We start from the raw sequence: 24,904 nt of genomic DNA, 5'->3' as shown, positions 1-24,904 counted from the left end.
TTTCTGTCATGTGTGACTCAAATCTCCAGCGTGTGATTCGGACTGCTTGCTTGGACGAGGCCACAGGAGCACATCACCTCCCTTTTTTCAGTATTTTGGGTGTAGCCCTTCTAGATTAAAGGTGAAAATTCAGGAAGAGTTGTTTTGTTTTGTTTTGGCTCTGCCCTTTCCTGGAAAAGGGGAAGAATGGAACAGTGTCTGAAACTGTTAGCACAAAGTACAGGATTGTTTTCTAAGAAGGAGACCAACTCTGCAACTAAGCCCAAATTCTTCCATATTGCTCGAATGAAAAGGAAACTCCCAAGTAATTAATGCTGTCTTCTCTGGCATCTGAATTAATCCCTTTTCTCCACATTTGGGGACCAGTAAAGTAGCATCTACATTTTTAAACAAGAAAATCATTCAGCCTAATCTGCTAAGTCAAAATACATTCCAAATTTCATTTTGGTGTAGACATTATCTAATAGCACTTGTACAGACATGGGCACTGACTGGGCCCTTTCTCTGTTACTTTTTAAAAGTCTGAGGTCAAAATCACCTGGAAAACAAAGCTGGAAAAGCCTCTTTCTTTCCATCCTACCCCAATGTGTTTCCTTCAGTCCACACTACTGGTACATTTGATTTTGAGTACCTTACAAGTTATTTGTCCAGAATATATTAACTAGGCCTGGTTTAGGCCTTATTTCTTGTTTAAAATGCCAGTTTATAAAGATGAGCTTAGAAACCCAAGTGGGCTAAATTACTGACCCTTAACATTTTTGTGGATGACAATACCTACCCATTAACTGTTCCAAAGACGTACTGTGGGACCCACTCGAAAGCATTTTGTGATTTCCGGGATCCACCCTCCAATCACCAGAACTGTATACAAACACTGGTTCTACTGAAAGGTTAATGTGAATTGCCAGCATGGCCCTGAAAGCTGCTGAAGAGGAGCTGGAGAGATGGTTATGGATTGATTAATAGATCAATAAGTATTTGTACCTGTTTATCAGCTAGCAGGCTAGGCAGGCCTTTTCACTTTTGTCCTCTTATTTGATATTCCAACTGGTTAGCAATTGGATATTTGCACTTTAGGACTGAAATAGAATCAGAGGCTAAGTGACATCCTCTGGTTCCCACTGCTAATATTAAACATCCAAAATAAATTTATTGGAATCTACATAGCAACATTCCAGGTGTAGATGATACTGTGGTGAATAAGACAAAGATCCTTGCATTCATGGCACTTACATTCTGGTAGGGAGAGGCAGATAATACCTTTGTAAATACAGATAAAAACTGGTTTAAATGGTGGGGAGAAAATAAAGTGGTCTGATGTGATTGTGACTGAGATGGAGGAGGGTATTTGGAGAAGACCTTTCTGAGGAGGTGGCACAAGCTGAGACCCGAATGAATAAGAAGCAGAACATTCCAGACCCAGGAAGTGAGCTCAGGTCATTATTCAGAGGGGGGAAAGGGCGTAATGTTGAAGACAGGGGAGAAGAAATAAGTCAGTGGCAAGTCTGAGGGTTTTGTAGTCCAGGGAAGAATAGGATTTTATTCTGAGATGAGAAGCTGTTGGAGTCTCAATCACATAAGTGAAGTGTGCTGACTTAAATATCTACTAAGTGGCAGAATCTGAGCTACAAAACAGATCTGACTCTAGGGATGCTGCATGTTCCATGACAGCCTTCCCTACCCCTTTCCTTCTACAAGTGGAAGTTCAATGAAGCTGGGTCCACAGTAATCAGTGGAGATGGTTCTGCAGTGCTCCAAGCTTCTGACTTCTCTCTCAAGGTTTCCTTGTTTTCCTAAGAAGCTTGGTTTGTGAGATTCATATAAACAGCAAGGTGGCTCCTTATGTTATTTCATTGTCACCCAACTTGAGTGATTTTTCTGCTGTCATTGAAAAACCCTCAGTTAACGGGGACCCAATGCAACAAATAATATGGAACTAGCCTCTCACTGATAACTGGGCCAACATTGCTCTATTTTTTCTTGGCTAATAACTGTAGGGGGCGGGGTTGCCCATACAATGAACCAAAGGGCAGATGTTTCTTCTTTTTTAAAGAGCCGATTACTAAAATCCTTTTCATTGGATGCCTCTAGGTGACTTCTTTACTTGCCATTGATTTTACTGATGGGTAGACTGAATCCAACAAACTCAGATGAATCCAGTAACTTTAACATACATTTGTGGGGGCGCCTGGGTGGCTCAGTGGGTTAGGCCTGAGTCCTGGGATCGAGCCCTGCATCGGGCTCTCTGCTCAGCGGGGAGCCTGCTTCCTCTTCTCTCTCTCTACCTGCCTCTCCTGCCTACTTGTGATCTCTGTCTGTCAAATAAATAAAATCTTAAATATATTTGTGGATTAGCTAATATGCCCTGCCGTTTTATGAGTGACAGTCACCCAGTTCAGTTGCCTGCATCAATGCAGGTCTACATGCAAACCATCCTGAGAAAGAATTGATGGTTGAAAAAGTGGAAACTCCGGATTGAATGCTTCTAGTTGTTCAGGGTATATGAGGCCTTAACCTAACCATGAAGTAAGGGTCCCAACTTTGGTGTCAAAGTTCATCTTCTGGATTTCAGATATAAGAGCAAAGGGCCAAGTAAAATAGGACCAGAGTAAAGGCAGTTATGAACTACAGCATAGGAATCAGGACCAAACACGTGGAAACTGGCTCCTCTTCTGCCTGTTATGGTGGCAAATATTGCTTTCCTAGTCCATTAGGTAGGTCCTACCTCATCCCTCTGCCACACCACCACTAACTGTTGGGATGAGATTTTCAGGGCTTCAGGAGAGTGCAAATGGAGAATATTCATTTGCAGATCCTCTCAGGCTAAGCAAGTTGTGAGAAGAGGCCCTAGTTCAACAGGTGTAGAAACTAAGTTACTATGTTACTAAGTTATTATGACAAAGGACTCCGCAAATAGTATATTTGATATGGATACTACTGCTGTGTATGACACTTGCCTAGAAAAGTTAACTCTTGGCCTCCCCCCAACTCCAAAACTTCCTTCTATCTTTGCTCCTTCAAAAGAATCTGGAAACCCTATTGAATTATTAGAATTGTGTCTGGATAAGGACACATGACCCCCAGGAACTTAAAGAGGCAATATAAGGTCCGGGCTTTGACAATAATGAGCAACAATGATTCTATTGAGCAAATGGCCCATTAGAGAGGTTATTTAGACCTAAAGATGCAGTGAAATTGACAAAGGTTAAGATCCGCTCAGACTTAGATTCATAATGCCTCTTACAAGTGATGTGGTTTTAAATGACACTTCTCTGAGTCAGTTTTCCTTTTTGCAAAGCAGGGGTAACGATGCCTACTTTGTTGAGAAGCTTAGTGCTCACACAGGTAAATTCTCTAGCACTTTATGAGACATTCTATTTAAGATATTGGTAAGATAGGAAAGCAGTACTGCCAGTGTAGAAAGGGTGGCTGAACCATCCTCCAATGACTGTGAAGTCTATACATCTGATTTTGAGACATTTAAAGAACACTGAGCACATAGTCTAGGAAACCAGCTTCAATAAATATGAATGCATCTGAACAATGATCTTTGAATGTCCAAGAAATCCTACTAGGTTTGTGTGAAGGAGATAGGCGAGTTGACAGGCACAGTTTTTCTAGAATAAGTTGGGACCTGTCCACTGTGAGAAAACAAAAGCCCATGTAACAAATCTCTGCTTTACCAGGTAAACTAGGATTACACATAATTGCCTGTGAAACAACAAATCAAATCAATGGCTGAAGATTCATTGCTATGGCAAACATTTTTTTTTCTTTTTGCTCAGCATATAGCCACTGTTTAGAGGCTTCAACCATAGCTAGAAAGGCAAGAAATTAGAGTACCAGGTAAAAAAAAAACACACACCAAAAAAAAAAAAATAGGATAAATGCTAAAAGAAGCATCTTACAATGATTCTTTTAAAACTTGCATGTGGCTCAACAAAGATTCCACACATGCTGAGTGATGCAAAAAAAAATATGTCTTTGATGGAGTTGGAAAATATTGAGGAGGAAAAGAAATGTAGAAAGTATGGAACTTAGGCCCAGGGAAAGGTTCTGTCAGAAACCAATGACTCAGGGGGTGCCTGGGTGGTTCAGTGGGTTAAATCTCTGCCTTCAGCTCAGGTCACAATCCCAGGGTCCTTGGATCGAGTACTGCATTGGGCTCTCTGCTCAGCAGGGGGCCTGCTTCCCCCTCTTTCTGCCTCTGCCTGCTCCTCTGCCTACTAGTGATCTCTCTCTCTTTCAAATAAATAAACAAAATTTTAAAAAAAAGAAAAAGAAACCAATGACTCCCAGAATCTTACCTACAATTTCTCCCGTTTCCCTTTCTTTTATAATTTGAGGTCCTCTTCTCTAGGAATAGCAGCTTTCAGGTATCCCTTGGCAACATTTTAGACACTTTATACAGAAGCATTCTGTTTGTAATCTGAGCCCCAGGTCTGAGTTGAATTGAGATTTTCCTTTGTTCTTCTGAAAGGAGTAAACACCCTGCATAAAGACCACTGAGACAATTCATCTAGAGGGAATCTCTCTTTGCATTACCCCATCCATCACACAAAGCCCTGATGCTTTCCTCAATATGCTCAGGACAGTTCAAGGCTTCAACCACCTGAGTTAATTGCTCAGAGAAAAAAAGGACTCTTGGACCCCTTCATTCTTCTCTAGTTAACACTGATTTTATCCACCGCTATGGTATTGTTCCTTTACGTAAGAATTGTTTATCTTCCTATCTCAGAAGAAATTTCCTCATGGTTCTAACTATTCTCCATACCCCGATAACTCAAAAATCTGTATTTCTAGGCCTGACCTCTCTCCAGTTGTTTGCTGGACATCTCAACCTGACTATTTTACAGGTACTTTAGACTTGTCAAATATCCTTCCCCTATTTCAGTAGGCGGCACCATGTAGTGATTGGAAGTGGACTTGAACTGCGAGGCCTAGCTGGTGAATGGGCCATTTCTCAACACAAAAATCATGAAGTAGGCAAGAAGCTTCTAAGAAACCTTGAAGCATGATTAAGCCAGATACTAAGGGTTAGGGTAACAAATTAGAAGTACAGATTGGAAAATCTACCTTGGCAGTGTATGGCTGAAAAAGAAAAAAAAAAAGGTTAGGCCATCTAGAGGGGAAATGCCAGTAGGTAGGAAGACTCTTAAGGGAAATCTGACCAGCAAGAACTAGAAGAACTTTGGTATAAGAGAATGTGATGGAAGTGTGGACAAGTTGATCCTGGAAAGTACACTGGTGAAAGTTAATGAGTTTTGAGAGGTTAGGTTTCAGGACAGTAATAAAAGTTGCAAAGTCTCAGTGCTGCACTGACAGTTGTGAAACATGGAGGCAGTTACCTGTCCTTTTGGCATCTCAGTTTCCTTATTTGCAAAAAAAAAGGGATTTGGACTATTTTTTCTCAGCTAATTAAATTTTTTAAACTTTTATTTTGAAATAATTATAAATTGACAGGAAATTGGAATGATAATAAAGAGAGATACTATATGCCCTTCACCCAGTTTCCCCTATTGACTGCACCTTAGGTAACTATAGTACAATATCAAAACAAAGAAATTTGTATTAGTACAATGTACATCTGTAGTTCAATGCCATTTTATCACATGTAGATTCATATAACCACCACAACTATAAAGATATAGAATCATTCCATCGCCCCAAAGATCCCTCATGCTACCAATTTATATTCACACCTATTCCCCCCATACCACCACCACTTCTAATGCCTGGCAATCACTTATCTCTTCTTCATCTCTATAATTTTTCCATTCAGAGACTGTTATATAAATGCAATAACACAGTATGTGACCTTTTAAAGTGGGCTTTTTGTCATTCAGCATAATACCCTTGAGATCCATCCAGGTTATTGCATGTATCAATAGTTTGTTCCTTTTTACTGCTGAGTAGTATTTCATTATATGGATGTACCACAGTTTAACCATTCATCTATATTTTAGGACATTTTGGTTGCTTTCAGATTTGGGCTATTACAAATAATGCTGTGAACAATTGTGTAGAGATTTTGTGTGGACATAAGTTTTCATTTCTCAGGGATATATGCCCAGGAATGTAATTGTTGGGTCTTATGGTAAATATATGATTAGCTTTTAAGGAAACTGTTAACTTATTTCCTAGAGTGGCTATAACATGTTACATTCTCATATTAATGTATGAGAGATTTATTCTCTCCACATCCTTCCAGCTTTTGACACTGTCACCATTTATTATTTTAGCTGTTCTGATAAGTATATAATGATATCTCATTGTAATCATAGTTTGCATTTCCTAATGCAAGGGATGTTGAACATCTTCTTATGTGATATTTGCCATACATATATCCTCTGGGGAAATGTTTCTTCATCTATTTTGCCTTTTTTCTAATTGGATTGTTTGGTTTTTTTCTGTTGAGTTTAATTTTATATTCTGGATATCAGTCATTTGTTAGATATATGGTTCATGTGGTTTGTAAATATTTTCTCCTAGTGTGTAGCTTGTCATTGCATCCTATTAACAGTCTTTTGCAGAGCAAAAGTTTTAAGTTTTGATGACATCCAATTTATTAATTGATTTTCCCCCTTTGGATTGTGCTTTTGGTGTCATATCTAAGAAACTCCTAAGCCCTGAGTCATAAAGGTTTTCTCCTATGTTTTCTTTTAAAAGTGTTACAGTTTTACATTTTACTTTTAAGTCTATGATCCATTTTGAGGTTTTTTTTCCTTTTTGCTTATAAATATCCAGTTGCACCAATACTTTTTGTTAAAACGATTATAACTTCTCCTTTATATTGCTTTCATACCTTTGTTTAAAAAAATCAGTTGATTATACTTGCATGGGACTATGTCGGGGTCTCCATTCTGTTCCATTGTTCTGTATACCTATCTCTCTACCAATATAACAGTCTTAATTACTATAGCTATATAATAAGTCTTGAAATCAGGCAGAGTGGTTCCTCTCACTTAATTCTTCTTTTTAAAAATTGTCTCAATTATTCTAATTCCTTTACCTTTCCATATAATTTTTAGAATAATCTCCATATTTACAAAAATAATCTTGTTAGGATTTTGATAGGAATTGAATTAAAACTCTGTATCAGTTTGGGGAAAATAGACATCACTACCATATTGAGTCTTCCATTCCATGAACACAGCATGTCTTTCCACTTGTTTAGATCTTTCTTGGTTTCTTGCACCAGTACTTTAACATTTTTAGCATACAGATCTAGTACATAATTTTTTAGGTGCGTATTTAAGTATTTCAATTTCTTTGTAATGATTGTAAATGTTACTGTGTTTTCAACTTCACATTTCTTCATGCTCATTGATGGTATATCAATGTGTGCTTGACTTTTGTGTGTTTTGTATGTTGATTTTACATAATACAATGTTGCTAAACTCACTTATTAGTTTTATAAAGTTTTTGTAGATACCTTGGGATTTTCTATGTAGACAATTCTGGCATCTGCAAATAGAGACAGTTTTATTTCTTCCTTTCCAGTATGCATATATTTTATTTATTTTCTTTAGCTTATTGCAGTGGCTAGAATTTCCATTAGGATTTTAAATAAGGGTGGTAAGAATGGGCATCTTTGCCTTGTTCCTGATTTTAGTAGGAAAATATAGTATTTCCCCATAAAGTATGACATTAGGTGTAGATGCTTTAGATGTTCCTTATGAGGTTGAAGTAGTTCCCCTCTATTACTAACTTGACGAGAGTCTTTAATCATAGATGAGTATTAGATTTTGTCAAATGCTTTTTCTGTACCAATTGATAGTATCATATGATTTTCACCTTTAATTTTCTGGTATGTACATTACACTGATGTAATTTTGAATATTGAAACAGCCTCACATACCTGGAATAAATCTCACTTTGGCATGGTGCATAATTCTTTATACATTCATGGATTTGCTTTGCTAATATTTTTTTAAGGAATTTTACATCTATATTCGAAAGGGATATTGGTCTATGATTTTCTTTTTCTTTTACTGTTATATTGTCTTTGTTTTTTTAATTTTTTAAAAGATTTTTCTTTATTTATTTGACAGACAGAAATCACGAGTAGGCAGAGAGGCAGGCAGAGAGAGAGGAAGGGAAGCAGGCTCCCCACTGAGCAGAGAGCCCGATGTGGGGCTCCATCCCAGGACCCTGGGATCATGACCTGAGCCAAAGGCAGAGGCTTTACCCACTGAGCCACCCAGGTGCCCTGGTTTTATTTTTTTAAAAAGACTATTTATTTATGACAGAAAGAGAGAGCGAGAGAGGGAACACAAGCACAGGGGAGCTGGAGAGGGAGAAGCAGACTTCCCACTGAGCAGGGAGCCTGACCTCAATCCCAGGACACTGGGATCATAACCAGAGTGGAAGGCAGAAACTTAATGACTGAGCCACCCAGGTGCCCCCATATTTGGTTTAAATATTTTAATATCAGGGTAATGCTGTCCTTATAGAATCAGTTTCATCTTAAGTTTCCTGGAAGAGAGTATGTAAAATTACTGTTAATTCTTCTTTGGAAGAATGGTTAAAAAATTTGGTAAAATTTTCCAATGAGTCCATTTAGGCTTTTCTTTGGGGGAAGTTTTAAATTATAAATTAAAATTTTTTAGTGGTTATAAGACTATTCATGTAATGTGTTTCCTCCTGGTTGAGTTCTTGTAGTTTGTGGATTTTGATGAATTTGTCCAATCTTTCCCTCTAGTTATTAAAGTTATGAACATAAAGTTGTTCATAATATTCACTTATCTTTTTTTAAAAAGATTTTATTTATTTATTTGACAGACAGAGATTACAAGTAGGCAGAGAGGCAGGCAGAGAGAGAGAGGAGGAAGCAGGCTCCCTGCTGAGCAAAGAGCCCAATGCGGGGCTCGATTCCAGGATCCTGAGATCATGACCTGAGCCGAAGGCAGAGGCTTTAACCCACTGAGCCACTCAGGCACCCCAGTATTCTCTTATCTTTTTAATGGCTGCAGAATCTGTATTGTTATTTCCTACTTCATCCCAAATATTGGTGGTTTGGATCTTCTTTTTATTCAGTCTTATGAGAAGTTTATAAATATTACTGATTTTTTTTTCAAAGAGCTTCTTGTTTCATTGGTTTTTCTCTATTGTTTCCCTGTATTCGATTTTATTGATTTCTACCTTTTTATTATTTCCTTCCTTTTGCTTGCTTTATTTTGCTCTTCTTTTTCTAGTTTCTTGAGGTAGGAACTTAGATTATTGATTTGAAATAATTCCCAATCTATAATGTAAGCATTTATCTTTTAAAAATTTTTTATTATGTTATGTTAATCACCATCATTTTATTATGTTATATTAGTCATAATCCTAGTGTTCCATGATTCATTGTTTGCGTGTAACACCCAGTGCTCCATGCAATACATGCCCTCCTTAATACCCACCACCAGGTGCACCTATCCCCACCTCCCTCTCCTCTAAAACCCTCAGTTTGTTAGTGCTATAAACTTCTTTCTCAGTACTGCTTTAGGTCTGTTCCACATATTTTAGTATGTTGCATTTTGGTTTTCATTCAGTTGCCTGTATTTTTTTTAACTTGTAATTTTATTGTCAAAGATTACCTTTTTTTTAGATTTTATTTATTTATTTACATATTTTGGAGAGAAAGAGAGAGAGCATGAGTGGGGAGAAGAGCAGAGGGAGAGGGAAAGAATCTCAAGCAGACTCTGTGCTGAGGCTGGAGCCCAAGGCGGGGCTCAATCTCCGATCTCACAAGCCTGAAATTATGACCTGAGCCAAAACCAAGACTCTGAGGCTCAACTAACTGAGCCACCCAGCACCCTGTTGCCTGTATTTTTTTTTTTATTTCTTTCGAGACTTCTTCTTTGATCTATGCATTGTTAAAAATTCTATTTTTAATTCTAAAAATAGAATAGAATAGAATTTTTATTCTATTATCTTTCTGGCTTTGATTTCTCATTTGATTCCGTTGTACTGAGAAAACACATAATGTATGATTTCAACTATTTTAAATTTATTAAAGTTGGTTTTATGGCTCAGGATATGATCTATCTTGGTGTATGTTCCAGGGGTTCTTGAAAAGAATCTGTTTTCTGCTCTTGTGAGGTAGAATGTTCCTTAAATGTTGATTAGATCTTCCTAGTTGATGGTGTTTTTAGTTCTATGTCCTTACTCATTTTTTTTCTGTCTAGTTTTGCCATCAGTTTTTGAGCTACAGTGTTGAAATCTCCAACTATATTGTGGAATTGTCTACTTCCCCTTTGTTTTCTGTTTTTGCATCAACTATTTTGAAGCACTGTTTAGGATTGTTGTATCTTCCTGGTAGCCTAAACATTTTATTATTATGTTTTGTCCTTTTCTCTTTCTGGTAACTTTCTTTGCTCTGAAGTCTACCATATCAAAAATTAATACAGCCACTCTCCTCTCTTTTTATTAATATATATATGACATATCTTTTCCCAACCTTTTACTTCCAGCCTACCGATCATTAGATATTTGAAGTAAATTTCCTGTAGACAACATATACTGTGTCATTTTAAATCTACTCTGCTAATCTTTGTAATTAATATATTTAAATCACTTACATATAATGTCATTATTGATATATTAGGACCTATGTCTGACATTTTATTATTTGTCTTCTGTTTGTGTTGTCTGTTCTTCATTTCTGACTTTATTCCTGCCTTCCTGTAAGTTTTATTTTTAACTTTTTTAGAATTCTATTTTATTTATCTCTAGTGCTTTTGAAGGTATCTTCTTACACAGCTTCTTTAGTGGTTTGATATGTACATAACTTACTGCAGTCTACTGGTGTTAATATTTTACCAGCCTCAGTGAAGTGTAAAAACCTTACCTGATTTATTGTCTCTTCACTGTCCCCTATTTGTAATATTGCCTTAAATGACTCCTCTACATATGTTGAGAGCCACATCAGATATTATAATGTTTGCTTCAATTGTTAAACACACTTTAGAAAACTCAAGAGGATAAGGAAAATCTGTTGTATTTACTCATATTTCATTTTCATTGTACTTTCTTCTTTCCTGATGCTCCAAGATTCCTTCTTTTGTCATTTCTTTACTGTCTGTAAAACTTCTTTTAGTCATTCTTTTAGGGTAGGTCTGCTGGCAACAAGTTCTCTTAGTTTTACATTATTTGAGAATGTCTTGATTTGCTCTTTGTTCCTCAAGGATATTTTCGCTGAATATACAATTCTGAGATAATAGTTCTTTTCTTTCAGCACTTAAAAAAATGTGTGACTTCTTTCTTCTCCCCTCCATGGTTTCTGATGAGAAATCCATTATCATTCTAATTGGTTTTTCCTCCATAATTAAGGGGTCATAGGGGCTCCTGGCTGGCTCAATGGATTAAGCCTCTGCCTTCTGCTCAGGTCATGAGCTCAGAGTCCTGGGATTGAGCCCTGCATCGGGCTCTCTGCTCAGCAAGGATCCTGCTCCCCCTACCCCCCACCTGCCTCTCTGCCTACTCGTGCTCTCTGTCTCTGTCAAATAAATAAATAAAATCTTTTTAAAAAATTAAGTTGTCATTTCTCTCTCACTGCTTTTAAGATCTTTTTTTGTTATTATTTCTTTGAATATTTTCTCAGCCACACCTCCTTTCTTTTCTCCTTCTGGGACTTTGATCACATGGATAAATTTTTCTGTTGGAGTCCCACAGTTCCCTAAGGTTCTGTTAATTTTTTTTTCAGTTTATTTCCTTTCTCCTGTTATTTTTTTAAGTAGGCTCTACACCCAACATGGCAGGCTTGAACTCATAACCCTGAGATCAAGAGTCGCATGCTCTACCTACTGAGCAAGCCAGGCATCTCCCTTTCTTTTATTTAGACAAGATAATTAATATTGGCCTTTTTTCCAAGTTCTCTGATTCTTTCCTCTTTCTTCTTTATTCTGTTGTGGAACTTATCCATTGAGCTTTTTTTTTTTTTTTAATCTCCATTATTCTTTTCTTAAATCCAAAACTTCCATTTGGTATTCCTTTATATCTTCTATTTATTTGCTGAGACTTTCTAATTCTTCAATTATTTTAAGAATGCTTATAAATACCCTTTGAAGGATTTTTATGATGACTGCTTTAAGTTCCTTGTCAGATAGTGCTAACATCTGTGCCATCTCATTGTTGTCATTTTTTTTTAACTCAAATTGATATTTTCTTGGGTCTGGTATGATATCCATGAGTCATGAATGACTTTTGATTGAAACCTGGACATTTTTAGTAATATGTAATGAAGCTGTGGGGTTTTAAAAAAAAAAGTCTGTTTTAGCAGGCCTCCTCTGACAGCATGCCAGAGGAAGAAGGGTATACTACCTCATTACTGTCAAGGTTCTCCACTGGACCACTACTGATATCCCAGTATTGAGGGGCTTCTCATTACTTCTATGTGGGGGTGGGAGTTTAGGTACTTCACTAGATTTCCTCTGATACCACCAGGGATGCAAGGGACAGGGATGCCATGTGTTTCTGCCTAGCTGGGATGAAAGTCTGAGCTCCACATCTGGCCTACTGTGACACCACCATGGTGATGAATGGGGGAGATGTTACTTGCTACAGCAGGATGAAAGTGGAAATCCAGGCTCTCCACTTTGCCTTTGCTGGCTGGGGTGGGGCTGGGAGCACAGTTTTTTCCATGGTGTTTGACTGAAGTAGAACGGTTATTGTGCAGAAGTTTTCTATCTTTCTAGACTGACCCTTTCATGATTCTTTGGCTAAAAAGGAAAGATTTTCACTGACTTTTTATATTAGTGCTCATTGGCATTTTTGGGTTTCTGGCTTCTCCAGCACCAAGTCTGGGATATATAAGGCAAAGAAGAAACCAGGAGCACTCACTTCAAGTGAGTCACCCCCTGGTTCTGAGGTCCTTAGCTGGTCTGACTTCTTATCTCCACCTTTCAGAATCTTCTTAAATTTATATATATATATACATATACCCAAGACTGGGTTTCCCAGAACATTCCACCCTAGAGGAGGATGAGGGTATGTGGGTGTGTGGGGGAGAGGAGTGGAAGTGGAAGTGGTTACCATGGCCCTCTCCTTCACTCCTACTTAGGCAAGTGGCTGAAGGAAGCAAATGGGTGGAGTGTTGGATGGGGAGTAAATTGAGTAAATTGAGGAGGGGGGGTCTTATTGTCGACCCGGTCCATTTCTGGGTCTCCCTTCAGGTTTGGGGGAGATTTCTCAAGCCTAGGAAATCCCACTAGCTAGTTAACCTGTGTGAACCTAGGGCAGCTGGTGGGGGCTCACCTTCACCCTGCATGGTACTCAGGGACTGTGTGGTGAAGGAGCCTACCTGAGCTGGGAGCCCCCACTAGTGTAGTTGGTCACTCCTCCCCAGGAGTTCTGGGACAACTATTGTGGGGAACTGCTGGGATAGATTGGTGGGCCAGTTCTTTGGAAGAAGCAGCCCCATTGTGCTGACTTGTGTGGAGAAGTTGGCCCTGCAGGCCAGCCCAGGGTTGGAGGTTGGAGAGGAGGGCTGTGGAGAATGGCTGCTTTGGACCAAGAGTTTCCTGGAGGTGACTCCCACCCTCAGCCCCTGATCTTTGAGAGCCCCTTGCCTAGAATCACCAGCTGCAGGCCTTCACCAGCTGCAGGCCGATTCTGTCCTTGGGGCCAGATCAGGTAGGGGGAAGAGAAAAGAGGGCAACTGGTAGGAAGGTGTTGTTGCCCCTCCAGCCTGGATCACCTCCAGGGCTTTGGATCAAGCGCTTGGTGGAGGCAGCAGGGGCAGGGCAGCGGGGGTGGGGATCGAGGAGAACGTGAGCCCAGGACACATGGCAGTCTATTCAACTGGCTTCCCGGACAGTTGGCAGAGCCTGCAGTTAGGTTTTCCATCCTTCCTTTCCACCCCCTTTGCCTGGGCCGTCCTGATTTCCATCTATGTATCTCCTTGGCGTGTCTCCCAGATTCTTACCCTTCCCAGACGCGGAAGTGGATGGAGGGCCACCAAGGGGCAGGAGCCCTGCCCTTCCCCACCTAAGGTGACCAGAGGGCAGTGGCAGAGCCAAGAGATGCTGCAGCCAGGGCCCCATGGACCCCAGCCCCATCTCCATCCCCGGGCACTCCCCAAGTGTGAGTGTGCGGTGGGCGTGGAGACCTGGTGGGAAGTGGTACTGGTTAGCACCCCCATCCCCAGATCCTCAGGCCCAGTCATTGCAATGGCAGTGTAGGGTGGGTGTGCAGTGGAAAAAAGGGTCTCTAGCCTCTCATCCCTGGATCAGGTAGGCCCAGGGAGCAAGGAGACTCTGGGCTGGGGGCGCTGGACAGGTGCTGTCAGTCCAGGTGTCTTACTGGCCACGCAGGAGCTCTGCTGGGCTTAGCTCTGGCACTTGTTAGATGTGAGCAATGGGCTAATTTTATCCATCCGAGCTCTGCTCATCCGGAAAGCAATGCTGAGGAGTACATAGTTCTTCCAGGTGACTTTAGCCAGGAGGAGGCCAGTGGCCAGGCAGTGAGGAGGTGGAAATGCTGGGGCCTCAGTCCTGGAAGGGCCCTGGTGATTCCTGTCCCGTCCCAAAGGCTCTGAGGTCAGTAAGCTCTGGACTGCTGGGATCCAGAAGAGAAAAAGGTATCTCAAAAAAAAGATAGTACAAATTCCTTCTTGTGTGTGTTTTTTTTCCTCTTAGTTTTTTCCACCTCTGCTTCTTTCATTCTGAAATCCCTAACTTCTAGCAGAGTGCCTGACACAAAGCAGCAGGTCCCTAGAAAAGCTTTCTTTATGACCTGAAAATCAGTCGCGGAACTCTGCTTCTGGTGACCACTAGGGAGAGCTGAAAGGCAGGAATTGATGGCCTTCTAAAGCAAAACTTGCTCAATCCCTGCAAGAGTTGGGTATTTAATCCCTTTCTTTGTGCCTCTGGAGTCTCCTGTACATTTCAGCTCATTAAAATTTCAGAACTTCCTTCAAGGGTTCTGGTTTAAACCAGTGCCCACCCTATCTAGGCACCAGCTCTCAGACATCAGGGATTTCCTGGGGCACCCATAATTCCTTTCAGCTGGCCTGCTCTGTTGCTGTGGAGAAGTGGTAGGGAGCTTGCTGGCTTCCTCTTCAGACATGAAAAGGCCCTGGAAGGGAGCATGTGCTCATAAAAATTATGGGATTCCACGACTTTGAAAACTAATGATCTGAGTGTTCAAACACAGACTGGGGCCTTGGGGCTTACTGGAGGAGGGACTGAGGGGGCAGCAATACTTGGGTGGGAGAGCCTAGGGCTAGGCAGCAAGACAGAGTAATTAGTCTCATTGGGAGGAGGTAAGGAGGCTGGCAGCCTGAGGATGTCTGCACTGAGGCAGGGGAGAAACAACAATCACCAAGAGCTGAGTGGTAAACCAGTTTCTGAGAGGAAACCGGTCCCCTTCTCTTTACCGCTCCCCTGTTCAGTGTATGGCCACAGAGAGATGGATTTTTATTTGTACCTCTTGGTTTCCTGAGCGTGGAAGAGCAGGTAGGTAGGACCAGCTTTCCAAGGCCAAGGCTGCATGAAAGTCTGGAATGCTTGGGAAGAGAGAACACCAGAAGTATGTGTTGGTTTGGGAATGAGGGTAATCGTGAAAAACAAAAAGGGATATACTAAAATCAAACTTTGCTCAGATTTCATTTTTGCTTGGAGCTGGTCCCTTTGACACCCTTGTGTAAATGGGCTCACTACAAAGTTGTTAAATGAAGTAGACAAGTCATTTTCCCCTTCTTAACTTGGCTTCCTCATCTGTGAGATAAGGGGTTTAGACTGGAAGTCAGTTACCTGAGTTCAAGTCTCAGCATGCTCTGTCACTGATGAGCTATGTGAACCTGCTCAGTCCCTTGCTATATCTAAGCCTTAGTTTCCCCACTTAAATCAATGCAGAGGATGGACAAAGTTATTCCCAGCTTTGTCATTATTGTAGGTCCTTCTTCTGCATCACCAATTCCAGGGTCTGTTGCTGTCTGGCTATGTAACCAAGCCATACCAATCCCTTCCGGTTCCCCCTTAATAACAAGGGAAAGGATTAAAATGGATTGTTCCTAAAATCTTTGCCCATTTTCAACATGGCATGCATGTAGCAACATGGAAGCCTTGTTGAGGCCTCCACTTGGCTTCAGTCACTAACTGTGTCCTCATTTTGTAAAGTGACTACTTTTCTACTTCAGAGCTCCCTAAAAGTCTAATCCTGAATAGTCCACTCAATTCCAAACCCCCTATAGATCCTTTTCCAATTTCTGCACTTACAGAGAGTATAGACCTTGGCAGAAATTTTATCTGAAATGATATTTCAGTTTTGAAGCCAAACTTCCTGCTGTTAACTAGGTTAAAACTATTTTACCCTGTAGGCAACACACACATACGAAATCTAGATTTTTAGATCTGTTTATTTTGTTCCAAACCTTTTTGAGGATTTAAATGTCCCAGATCTCAAACTCCCAAATTTTGTTCGTTCTCCTAGATTTAACTGTGGTGCATTAAAGGCTGCATCCTACCCTAAATATTAATACTGAGCTGCTTTCACCAACCAACATTCTCTCCAAAAGCACACAAGCTTACACATGTACATGCATATATGTGGAAGAAATAAACTGACACCCCACTATGTTATGTGACAACTGATAGAGCAGATTTGGGTCCTGTGAATGTCTTTCCTTCATCTGGAGAGAAATGGTTGGCAGCCTAATTTGTAAGAGCCTTCTTCACCTTGAACAACAAAGGAGACCCTGCAGAACTGCCCTCCAATGACTTGGTGTCAGGGAGAGGTAAGAAGAATGGGCACATGGGCTTTGTTGCTCCAACATTTTCAATGATCTCTCCTTGGAATTATAAGGCTCCTGGGGTTCAGCTTCTCCTGCACCACTGCTATTTGAGCCAGGAGGATAGTAATTAGGCCCCTTCCTACCCACAGGGCTAAGAGCCAGTGGGTTTTCCTTTGGGAAGTTGATAAAACCTGGACTAGGACCAATAGAGGGGGCGCAGGACTTTGGCCTTAAATGAAGCCATCATAGGCCAACCATGCCCCAGCTGCCTGTTTGTAACGGAAAATGCCATGGTTAGGGACCACTGTCTTCTTTGGATCCCCTCACAGGCAACCTCATCCTTCTGGCTTTGGATGGGCCATGCTTAGGGTGGCAAGTAACTGTTAGCTCCAGGTAACAGCCGATGATGCCTGGCAAGAAGGTGATGAAAGATTAGGGTAATAGCACAACAGTCAAAGGCCCAGATTATGGAGAAAGAAACACAAGGAGGGCAAGTAAGGAGAGAGGCTGAGCTCCTAAGGAGGTGAGTTGTGCTAGCGTGGACATAGTCTGGCTGGGAATGCTCTTCAGCAAGAGTGTTGCTCAGAATCTGAGCATACGGAAGCATCTGGCACCTATTTCAGAAGTATTAGGAATGGTCCAGAGCTTACCTTTCCTGGTACCTTTAATGCCCACTAAACAGAGTGGCTCAGGATGCCCAGTTTGGGAGCCATATTGGGGTAAAGTTAAGATGGTTTCCTCTTCTTAAAAGAAATTGTTAAATCCTACCTGTAGTTGCTGCCTCTGCCTTTTGGGGATCCAGGTTGGGAATGGGATTTTCCCTAAAACAGCCCCTTTCCCACCCTGACCCAGGTGGAAATATTAACCTATCATGACTAAAGAAAGATGGAGGAGTTGGTCCTTTGCCAGGTCAAAAACTATTGCCCCTCCCCCAACCACACCCTCCCCATCATCAGTCCTCCTCTTCCTGCTGAGATGAAAAGAATTTCTTCACATTTTGACAGGTGAATATACAGATGGGGAGCTGGAAGGTTAATACACTGGCCTGGGAAATCTGTAAAAAGCAGTAAGTGGAACTTTATGGTGTTTAAGGTCCCTTCCCTATGTGATATTTGACTCTTCCAGTTTGTAATTATAGCAGCTTGAGCCAAAAATTGAGATGTGGCTCAGCCTGAGATGAGTGGAATTGATAATCAATTTAGGGGTGGGCTAGGCCAAGATGAGGCTAATTGGCCCAAGCTCTAGGTCCATTCTGTCTTTAAGCACCCATGCATCTATGACAATCATAAAAAGAAGTAGAGGTGGAAGAGAAAAGAGAGGAAGCAGTTAAGGGAAAAAATGGAGAAGGGAAGAAGGAAGCTGACTGTTAACCAACTATATGGTGGGGAGACTTATTTGTACACTTGTAAAGTGATGTCACTCACAGTTCTTGGAAAGCCACAGCCCTCAGAGACTCTGAGACTAAGCAAGTCTCCTTGTCTGGTTTTACCTCTCTGCTCTTTCTCTGCCCCCTTACCAATGGCTTCCAAGGACAGATGGCAAGGAACTCCTGAGCATACAGAGGCTTGGGTCTTCCCACAGGGCTCCTAGGGACACAGTAGCACCTTTGGAAGTTGCTTTTAGTGGGTGACTAGCAAGTTGGAACCAGGAGGTACCATCTCCAGGTATCAGAAAGTATAGAAAGTATATGGAGATGTTCCAAAGGCCAGGGGGATCCCACACTTTCCTAGATCCTGAGAGAAGGACCCTGAAAGGTTTAAAGGCATTCACAGGGAGAATTTGGTTAATGAGTTTAACAGGAGCTTTGGCTCCAAGGGGCTGGTCAGGTGGCTGAACTGCTATGTGTGCATGTTTGAGAACAAGTGTGCTGATGGCAAAAATGTAAATGCTGAGCAGGGTGGGGAAGGGAAAAGGTTGTGGAGGAGTACACAATGGCAAGGAAAATGCATTAGATTGGTTCCTCAGGGACAGGGGAACCTGGCAGCAGCTCCCCATTGGGGTCTGCATCAGGGACCAACATCTTATCCTTGCTGGAATCCCTTTGCTCTTTCTTGAACATCCTTTGATGCATCAGAGGTACGAAGAAGAGGATTATAGCCCCAATGATGGGGGGCACACCAGCAAAGTAGAAGGCCACATGGTAGTCCCCGAAACAGTTGCGGAGGAGGCCTGAAATAGTCAAGAAAGACATGTCAAGTTCAGCTTTACCCTCCTGCCCAAAGGTGCTTTCTATTTCAGGGGCCGAAACAATGCCTATCCAGAGAACCTTGGCCTGCACTACCTTGACCCTAATCTCCCCTCAATTTAAACATTCCTAATGAAAATAAATGAATGAATGAATGAATGAATGAATGAATGAATAAAACCTCTGTTACAAAGTCAGGTGGCTCCTCCCTGAGGTAATGGGGCTGCAGGCCCTTGAGGTTAATGCTTATTATGAAAGGGGCTAATGAAGTTTCTCTTAAAGTTCTCCATTTTTTACTCCCATGAAGCTATGGCTTAACTTCTAGTCACTCTTAGGTATGGAGTTAGGAGGGAATCTAGTTTAAAAGAGTTCCACAAAAAATGGCCAAGCCTTATCTTGATCCATAGTAGAGTGTTCTTATGGAACAGTTCAGCTAAGTTCCTTTTTTTTTTCTCTGAAATGCCCTTCCTCTGAAGTTCCCATTTACCCTGAGAAGGCCATATATATATATATATATATATATATATATATATATATATATATATCTCCATTCTTCATCCCAGTTACTGATATTGTTGGCCCTTCTGGGTTCCTATAAGTTGCCAATACTATGAATACAGTTGTCATGTTATGCAGGGACTCCCCTGCTTGCCTTCAGAAGCCAATGTGGGGTACCTCTTAGGAAACATGAGCCCAGAAATACTACTGAGGAAAGGCAAGTAAACCCTTGAACTGCTTAGACAGTAAGCAGAATAGAAAGAGATGTGGATTCTGGGATCCATCTCTGGGATCAGAGGCTGGGCAGAGGCTCCCTTCTCCCAGTGAGCAGTGTGGCTGTTGCACAAGGGGCTGGGTGAAAGCTTTTGTCACTGTCAAACAGCATGATATGCCCTTACAACGCCTTATGCAGAACTGGTGTTCAAGGGATATTTGTTGAGTTAGCCCAATTGGCCAGCCTAGAGATGCTAGTCCCTGAATCAGAATTTGCAATAAATCCTAAAGAAAAGAAATGGAATTCTCTTTTCATTGTTTTTTTCCTTGTTTCCTATGTTCCCTGGGGTATGAACAATGCCCTTCTTGGAGAGTGGAGAAGGAAACTGGGAGTATTGAAAGACTGCAAGCCAACACTTCGGCCTGCTGCCTGCTGAAAGTAAACCTCACTGGCTCAGTCCTTGTCTTTACCCGAATCTCTTCTACGGGCTCAGTTCAGAAGCCAATAGAGAAGGAGGGGCAGGTTTCTAAACCTAAATAAAGCCGGGGTCCACTTTCTCTTCTCTTCCTGCCCAACTACTTGCAAATAATTATTTTCCTATAAAGAGAGGGAAAGAGAAGATACTGGACCAATAGAATAATCAAGAAGGCCAAACTAATTTCTCTCTCTACCATCTTGGAATCAGCCAGGCTGTCTAAAATAAAACCTCACTGAAATAATTAGAGAGCCATGAAAAGCCCATTCCCAAAAAATGAGTCCATGCACATATACTGTACTTGGCCTCTTCCACCAATAGTGATAAGGGGTTTCATGCACTCTAACAAGGCTGCGTAAATAGAGAATAAGAGTAAAAGGGACTTCAAGCAGAGGTGCTCAGGATTGCTAGGGCCTAGGGAACACAGGACTCCCCCACACATGCCCTCCCTGTAATATCAGCCTCACCTGCAATGGGGGGCCCAGCAATCATCGGCAGGGCCATCATGCCAAGGAGGTAGCCAATTGCCTGTGAGGCCTGCATTGGGCCCACCAGCTCAAATGCGATGGGGGCCATGATGGTGATGAAGAAACCATCACACAGGCCCAGGAAGAGGCAGACAACGACGAGGCCCCCGAAGCCCCGGCACAGGGGAATCATCATGGACATCAGGCCCAGCAGCAGGAAGGAGATGACCTAGAGGAGCAAGGGCCTTAGGTCATGTTGTGCTTATCAGTCAAGACCACATAACAAATCATATCCCCTTTCTTAGGGTTTCATTTCTACCATCTATAAATTGGGACGGGGGCTATCAACAGAGACAGCATTAGGTTAAATATTTACTTAGGCCTCTTCTAAGTCCTGCACTGAAAGATTCAAGGTTTTTTTTTTTTTAAAGATTTTATTTATTTATTTGACAGAGAGAGATCACAAGTAGGCAGAGAGGCAGGCAGAGAGAGAGAGAGAGAGGGAAGCAGGCTCTCCGCTGAGCAGAGAGCCCGATGCGGGACTCGATCCCAGGACCCCGAGACCATGACCCGAGCCGAAGGCAGCGGCCCAACCCACTGAGCCAATTCAAGGTTTTTAAGAGAGCTCCTGTTTAACTGTGAGTCCATCAAGACTTTTTTAAAAAGTTAGGGGACATGGCCCCTGTCCTTAAGAAGTTATCTTTTCACTGGACCCTAAGCTAAAGGAGATTGCTGTTGTTCTGATCTTGCATTTGGCTGCCCCAGGCTTCAGGGTCTGGAATCAGACCATGCTGGTGTTCTCAGATCCAAGTAAGATATGGGAAGAGGAAGGGAAGGAAGTAAAGATAACTTGAATGATGATTAGATAGGGGCATGAATGGAAGTCACAGCTTCCTCAAATGAGAAAGGACCCAGTGCCCATTAATGTGGGTGGCTGCTTTTAGAAAACACCTTGTCATGAGGGAAACCACCAGGAGATTCACCCAGGTTCCTTATGATTTAGATATGGGACACAGCACCATCTCAGAGAGCATGGCTGTGTGGTCCTCTGGACTTTGCCGGGCACCATGCAAAGGGCAACAAAGGGAACTTTAAGGAGAACCAAGACACTAAGAGGGGTTTTAGGGAGCCTGAAGCCGGCTCAGGGGCATTGACTAGCCACTGGACTTTCTTTGAACTGAACAAATTGACTCCAAAACAAAGAAACTGCTTTTCCAGAGGCTAGTTTTTCCCATTCAACAGAGAGAAAAGCAACTGGAAACAGCTGGTCTTTTGATTAAGGGCCTCTGCAACCTGTATCAGTGAGCCAGACTGAAGACCTAGGCTATAAGCAGAGAAATAAACTGCCTTCTTCCCACCCACTCTAGTCAGCACAGCCAGGTCATTCCAGGCTCAGGACTAAGACCTAATCTGTTTACCAAGTCCTTGGCAGGACCCAGGATTTTCTAATCCTTTACACAAACAGGCAAACTTACCCAGTAAGGATAAATCACCACATCGCCACATGGATGGGATAGGAGGGTCAAGGCTGTTTCAAGCCCTGAAGATTTTCTGTGCTGTACTGGCAGTGGGTTTGCTAGGTCGATCAGTTGGTTTTTAGAGAGGACAAGAAATGTCCTGGTTGTGCCATTTGAGGAAATCTCTTTGTTGGAAGATTTTTGAACTTTGTCTAGGCTGTTTTGGGATACCTAGGTGGAATCTAGGAATAAGGACCCTGATATCCCAGCTTCAACTCTAGGAGATTCACGCATAACTCTAAGATAAAATCAGACCCACCTATCAACCAAGCCATAATGGTATGGCAGTTAAAAGTTAATACCATTATACAATACAAAGGACCCCATTAACTGATTTTGGTCATCTCAAATTATCTAGCTGCCAGTTAACATCCTCCATGAGGCCTTGCCAAGTTTAGAAATTAAAATCCCTCTTTTAACTGAGAATTAGACCTCAAAAATTGGCCAGAAGTGAGGTTGTCCTGCAGGATGTCATTTCTTTCTAACAGTCTGTCCAGGGGCTTGACACCAGATACGTGTCTGTCTTTGCCCACAGTGGGAATCATAGGGTCTAGTGGACATCTCTACAGAATCTGAAGTTGTCTACACTCCTTTCTTTCCCCGGGTCTATACTCCTGCCTCTGACCCAGGAAGAAAGTGAGGCAAATTCCTGTGATGGAGTATCTTGAGTAGCTCAAGAAAAAGAAGTTTATCCATGTCTTGTGCTCTCTGCCTGAGACATTTGCTAGCAAGATGAGTTTGGACAAGTCGCTTACCCTTTCTAGGCCTCAGTTCCTCAATTTGTAAAATGAGGGAGTTGGACTACAATTGGTAAAGATATATTTTAGCTATAACATTCTAAGATTATTTCATATTACTCTAAGTGGTAAAACTGGGTCAAGTAAGACTGGAAAAGGGGAGAGAAAGTGTTGGGTGGGTAGGGGAAGTGGTCAGCAGAAGCACTGGGTCCTAAGTCTAGATCTGCTTCTGACTATTTGACGCCTCTACCTCCCTTGGAACTCCCTCTGCACAATAGAAAGCAAAAGCTGCTCAGGCCCTATTTCTCTCCTAGGGACTGTGGTGAGAAATGAGCTATATGGCTAGGCAGGTTTTCCTCAAGATTAAGTCCCGGCCAATTGCTAGCTTACCCTGATTTCCAGCACTGTTAACATCTTGGAGCAGCTGATAATGACAGGCAAGACCAACACGGCTGGCATATGGAAGAGGCTGAAAAAGCCACACATTCTCCTATGCAAAAAGCTACTCAGATAAGGCGCTTGCTGATATTTGCCCAGGAATTCAGAATTTCATAACTGGTTTACCTCAATCAGTCTTTGAGTTGACTCTGGTCAAATCACTTATCTCTGGGACATAAGCTCTGCCATCCATCACTTAGAGTAAAGTGGAATATAAGAAAAGTGCTACATATGAATTCAACTTTGCCATGACTCTCTGTATGAGTCTTTTCCTCATTTTCTGTATAATGAGAAGTTGGACTAGATGAACCATAGGGCACCCTTTTGCAAATTTAACACAGAGTTAAACACAACAGAAAACTTTAATCATATTCTTGTCTGAGACATCTGAGAGTGTTTAGGAAAACACTTGGGGCTGTCAGAAGACAGAGAAATCCCTACTATGTCAGTGCCCCTATCAGGGCCTCTTGGAAGTGCTTTTAGGGATTTACCAGAAGAGTCAGAACTCAACCAACTTTTTAATGGATTATTTGTGACCACATGTTTTGAGGGGCTGCTATTTCCCTTCCCAGTGTGCTACATTCATGTACCTTCTGGTAAAACCAGCTGCAGGAGCGAAAAGCATGAACAAGGTCAGAAAGGCAATACTGCTGCCAGGCAGACAAAGACAGACAATTTGAACAGTAGTCTCAAGCCAGACCAGAGCATAGTTCACACAGAAAGTGGCCTTTCTAGCATCCAGGTGGCTACTGCCCACAATATGAGGCATTTTGATCCTCACCTGTGAAGTGAGATAGGAAAAGCAAGAACTATTCTTATTACACAAATGAGGAAAGTGAGGCCCATAGAGGGGAAATAAGGTTGTATTTTCTGGCACTTTTTTTGGTGTCCATCAGGAAGCTAGAATTTGAGAGCCAATGCCTGGTACAAGTAGCTATGGAAGTATACAAGAAGTGAATGACTTGATCTGGACTTAAACACTTGGACACAGAATACTACAGATGCCCAAGGCCTTCCAAGTGAGTATGGGGGAGCAAGGAGATAAGTCCTCAATGCGGACAACACCTAACTCCTGGCCTCAGTTTCCCTATTCTGGATGAAAGAGCCATTATTAATAAATGCTTTCTTTGAAAGTGTTCTTAGAGGTTCCATTTACACACTAATGTCACTGGATCCTCAGTCCATCTTGATGAAGGAGGAAGAACAAGGATGACTGTCTTCAGTTGAAATCAAGGGAAACTGAGGCTCAGAGAATTTGATTGACTTTCTCATGTTGAAGAACAAGCTCATGTCAAAGCCGGGGCCCAGGGCACAGTAATGACACAGCCTACCAGTCTATCCCAAAGGCTGGGGGTTACCTAGCATCTGTGGTAGGCTATTCCTCCCATACCACTAGGGTGAGGGAAGGGTGGTCACACTCACCTGCAAGTAGATCTTCTTAAGTCCAGGAATGGAGTCACTGACACGGCCTGACACAAGACGCCCAAGGCCTGAGGTAGCCCCAATACACACCAAGAGCACCCAGGTCTGCTTGATTTCCAAGAACTCCTCCTCGACATACTTCATCTGAGAAGCAGAGCACCAGGACCCCCAGGAACAGGAGGAAGAAAAGGAGTTGACCAGTTAACTGTTTACATTTCCAAAACCCTCTATGGC

General features: G+C 41.9%; 1 protein-coding gene across 2 annotated transcripts in view; it reads right to left on the bottom strand.

The window, feature by feature from the left end:
• Positions 1-17,463: 17,463 nt before the first annotated feature.
• Positions 17,464-24,904, bottom strand: part of SLC16A2 (solute carrier family 16 member 2) — a 143,704-nt gene continuing 136,263 nt past the window's right edge. For both annotated transcript variants that reach the window (XM_032329597.1, XM_032329596.1), the window contains 3 exons: positions 24,671-24,814; positions 20,557-20,785; positions 17,464-18,886 (listed from right to left, as the gene is read on the bottom strand). In XM_032329597.1, coding sequence (XP_032185488.1) covers positions 18,666-18,886; positions 20,557-20,785; positions 24,671-24,814 — 594 coding nt within the window. In that variant the 3' untranslated portion in view covers positions 17,464-18,665. The remainder of the gene's footprint in view (positions 18,887-20,556; positions 20,786-24,670; positions 24,815-24,904) is intronic.

Source organism: Mustela erminea, chromosome X (assembly GCF_009829155.1).
Source record: "Mustela erminea isolate mMusErm1 chromosome X, mMusErm1.Pri, whole genome shotgun sequence".
Taxonomy (NCBI): domain Eukaryota; kingdom Metazoa; phylum Chordata; class Mammalia; order Carnivora; family Mustelidae; genus Mustela; species Mustela erminea.
The sequence above is the reverse complement of the archived record's forward strand: the minus strand, read 5'-3'. Positions and strand labels throughout refer to the sequence as shown.